Raw genomic sequence first — 3689 nt, 5'->3', positions numbered from 1 at the left:
GGAAAGCTCACCAGCCCGTCGCGGCGGCAATATACTATTATCAAAAGATTTCATCGATTATTTAAAAAAAAAATGATCTGCCGCCGTTACATACAGTTAAAGGATTATTTTTAATCAAATTAAATAATTTGTGCGAAAATCGTTGAGGGCTCGGTCGATTTTTTTTTTTTTTAGATACCCATCGAGTAATGATAATTGTATAGAAATTATAATTTAAAAAAAAATACCCTTTAAAGCGCTCTGTTTTTTTTTTTTTTGGTAGGTGGGCGCACTTTTGTTTAACACAACCGTCGAACCGTTTGATTTATTGTCGTTGGACTGTTTGAATTTTGAATTTCAATACTTTTGGAAATTCAGCATAAAAAAATTTCCACGTGCTAAAAAAAAAAAAATATATATATTTCAATTAATCGCTTCTGTCGAAAAGCGGGTTTGATATATATTTTTAATGATTGATATACAAAAAAAAAAAAAAAAATACTGATAAAATGTTCCAAAGCTTATTGAAAAAACAATAATTGTATCAAAATGATATACAGGGTGATCGATTTAACGACAGACAAACGTTTTCTTGAAAACGACTTAAGCTGTTGGTGCTCTTGAGCCGGATAACTGCTGAAACTCAATTATTTTAAAATAATCTTCTACCTTTTGGAATACTAACAATATTCCTTACCCAAATTGTTAACTGGCCGATTATCAGTTTTACAAAGTACCTAATTATTGTCCAGCGCAATATATACATGTAGTTAGTTAGATGTGTTGCATTTTCTGTCATTTTCAACGAAACAAAAACGTTAGAAAAATCATTAAGTATTGCTTAATCATTGAGTAATTATTTTATTAAAAATGAATATATTTTTAGGATACCTGTTGATTTTAATTTGAATAATGTGCACAGTTTTACATTTTTATTTTGGTGTTTTTTCTTGGTTTTTTTAATGGGAAGGGGTAAAATTTTTAAAATGTTCACTCAATGTAATACCTTTCAGGTAGGATTTTTGAACCGTAGACTCGCAGACTTTCTAATTGCTTTGGTCGGTAGCCAAACGATGACTAGCCTGGATATTCCTTCGGGAACTGCTATATCGGTTTAATGAGGGTTCAAGAGACACTGGGCAAAGTTCCAACAAGGGATAAAATATTGAAAATTGCCATTCCACGGCCGTCGACATTAACCGGAAAGGCCGGGATTTTGACCCAAAGCCAAACATTTATTCTTCTCAAAGCAGAAAACGAACGTTTACAAGTTACAAAAATGGAAATTGATAAATAACATTGAATAATAAAATAATCGACTCTGCAAAAACCTTATGGTTTTTTTGTGTTAAACATTTGTATAAGCAGATGTGTTAATACATAAACAGTACGACCCTCTAAGCTTCCCCTCCTTAATTGCACCTATGTTTATATCTAATAATTAATACATTAATACAATATATAATATCTACCTACACATTAACTATGATATTAATTAATCTTATTATCTATCATGCTATGTAAACTGAAATCTTCAATAATAAATAGTCATATTCGACCGCCGAGCTAACATTTTACCTCCTATTAATTGCTATGCAGTGATAATTAGGTATATTTTTTTTTTTGTACAATAATACTCATAAATTATATGTACGGTAGGCCCCGTGCAAGAACTTCTCAATAATAACAAGTATATACAGTTATAGATGGTTTATTTAACACATTTGTACATTGGTATTTGTAGAATATTTTTACATTTTTATAAGCTGTACATTGAATAAATAAAAAACACAATCTTAACGAAATTCTTGTGGCCGTTTTTTTTCTTCAAATATGTCATCATTGAAACGTCCGCCGCCGCTGGGGCGGATTTCCACGAGTCTGCCGCATAGATCCGGCTGAACGAGCGGTGGCACGGGCTGGGTTGACTGCGAGGTCATCGGTGATGTCTGGCAGCATACACCCGCAACTCCGGGAACTTCCGCCGTGGCGTCCGCCGAAACCACACGTAGTCTACTACCGTACGGCTGAAAAAAAAATCGTTTATCATCAGTTACGCACTCTATTGTCGAGACCATTGATAACCAGTTTTTTCTCATCAACCACGCGGACGCGGACGACGTTTGGTTCCAGCATGACGGCGCCACGACGGACGTTCCGCACGAACGGCTCGAGGGCACGTGTTTATCTCTCGCAGAGGTCACGTTAATCGGCCCAGCCAGACGTTTTCCGGAGATGCGCAGGTCTATGTCGCCGCAATCGTCGGATGCCCTCAAAGTCGACACGACCCAAGCCGTAGTGCTCAAGCTCAGCCGGATCCGTGCGGGGGCAGAGTCGTTGAAAATCCACCTGTCGCACCTGTGTGCCACCGTGCGAAGCCGCGGCCGACGTTTGAACCGTGTCATATTTCATAAGCAACCGGCCTTTCAAACAGATCAAGAATTTCGTTAAAATCGTCACAAACATATTAATACTATGGATAACTTAAAGGTTGACATCGTCGACGCCCAAAAGCAGTGTGCTCGTCCGAGTGCGAGCAACCGAGTGCGAACAGCCGGTTGTCAATTGCTGCTTGGTTCATGATTACATAACTGAACGCTCACTGAAATCATCAAGGGGTAGTAATTAGATTAATAGCGAGGCGTGTGTTATAGTCCCTAAGAAAAAAAAAACTGCTATTATTTGTATTTTCACTTACCGCCCTTATTGGCCATCTGCACGTTCCTAGGGCGGCGGCGGGGGGGACCATTTTCGAGCTGGTACAATGCCTTTTGGGTGCAGTTTAAGCGTTGGGTTTTTTTCCTTAATTTGTACTTAAAATAGTTTAGCTCGTCTGTCTTTATCTCCATCTCACCAAAGTGTGCCGATTCTTGTTTTTTCATTTCTTTCTGCAGTACTTGATATTTGTTTACTATGTCGTTGTACTTTGACTCAAGATTCTCTTTTTCTTCCTGCAGCTTTTCCAATTTGTTTAATATTTCGTCGTAGTTGGATTGTAGCTTTTCATTTGCTCCCTGCAGCTTTTGCCATATCGATTCTAACATTTCTTTTTCTCCCTGCAGCTTTTGAAATATCGATTCTAGCAATTCTTTTTCGCCCCGCAGCTTTTGAATTTGGTTTAGTATGTCTGCGTTATTTGATTCTAGCTTATCGTTTTCTCCCTGCAGCTTTTGACACATCGATTCTAGCTTTTCTTTTTCCGCTTGTAGCTTTTGACACATCGATTCTAGCTTTTCTTTTTCCGCCAGTAGCATTTGAATTTGGTTTACTACGTCGTCATAACTTGATTCTAGATTATCTTTTTTTTCCTGCAGGTTTTGACGTATCGATTCGAGCTTTTCGTTTTCATGCTGCAGCATTCGCATTTTGTTTACTATGTCATTGTAACTTGAATGTAGCTTATCTTTTTCTTCATGCAGCTTTCTCATTGCGTCATTGCTATTTGAAAGCACTCGCGCCCATTCGTTGTTTAAGTTGTCGATTTCTCTTGCGTGCTCACGACGCAATCTCTCATACTCCGCGGCGTACTTTGCGGCGCATTTCCTCTGTTTATATTTATAATTATTATTATTATTATTTAAGAAGCACCGAGGCATTAGGGTAGGTTTACTGGACTGTCGATACTTACATTGTAATAGAGAAAACCAGCGCCGGTCACGACGCCGCCCGCTAATGCCGCCGCAATGTATTCATACATCCTTTAAAGACTT

The 3689-nt window shown here is 38.0% G+C and overlaps 1 protein-coding gene across 1 annotated transcript; it reads right to left on the bottom strand.

The window, feature by feature from the left end:
* Positions 1-2669: 2669 nt before the first annotated feature.
* LOC126842271 (golgin subfamily A member 6-like protein 22) lies at positions 2670-3407 on the bottom strand. The gene has a single exon (XM_050579158.1). It carries the CDS (start codon positions 3405-3407, stop codon positions 2670-2672), a length of 738 nt encoding a protein of 245 aa, XP_050435115.1.
* Positions 3408-3689: the final 282 nt, after the last annotated feature.

Source organism: Adelges cooleyi, unplaced genomic scaffold (assembly GCF_023614345.1).
Source record: "Adelges cooleyi isolate 19-005CV unplaced genomic scaffold, UGA_ACOO_1.1 ACOO_flye_CR_arks_rails_tigmint_CR_PRNA_490, whole genome shotgun sequence".
NCBI classification, from domain to species: Eukaryota; Metazoa; Arthropoda; class Insecta; order Hemiptera; family Adelgidae; genus Adelges; species Adelges cooleyi.
The sequence above is the reverse complement of the archived record's forward strand: the minus strand, read 5'-3'. Positions and strand labels throughout refer to the sequence as shown.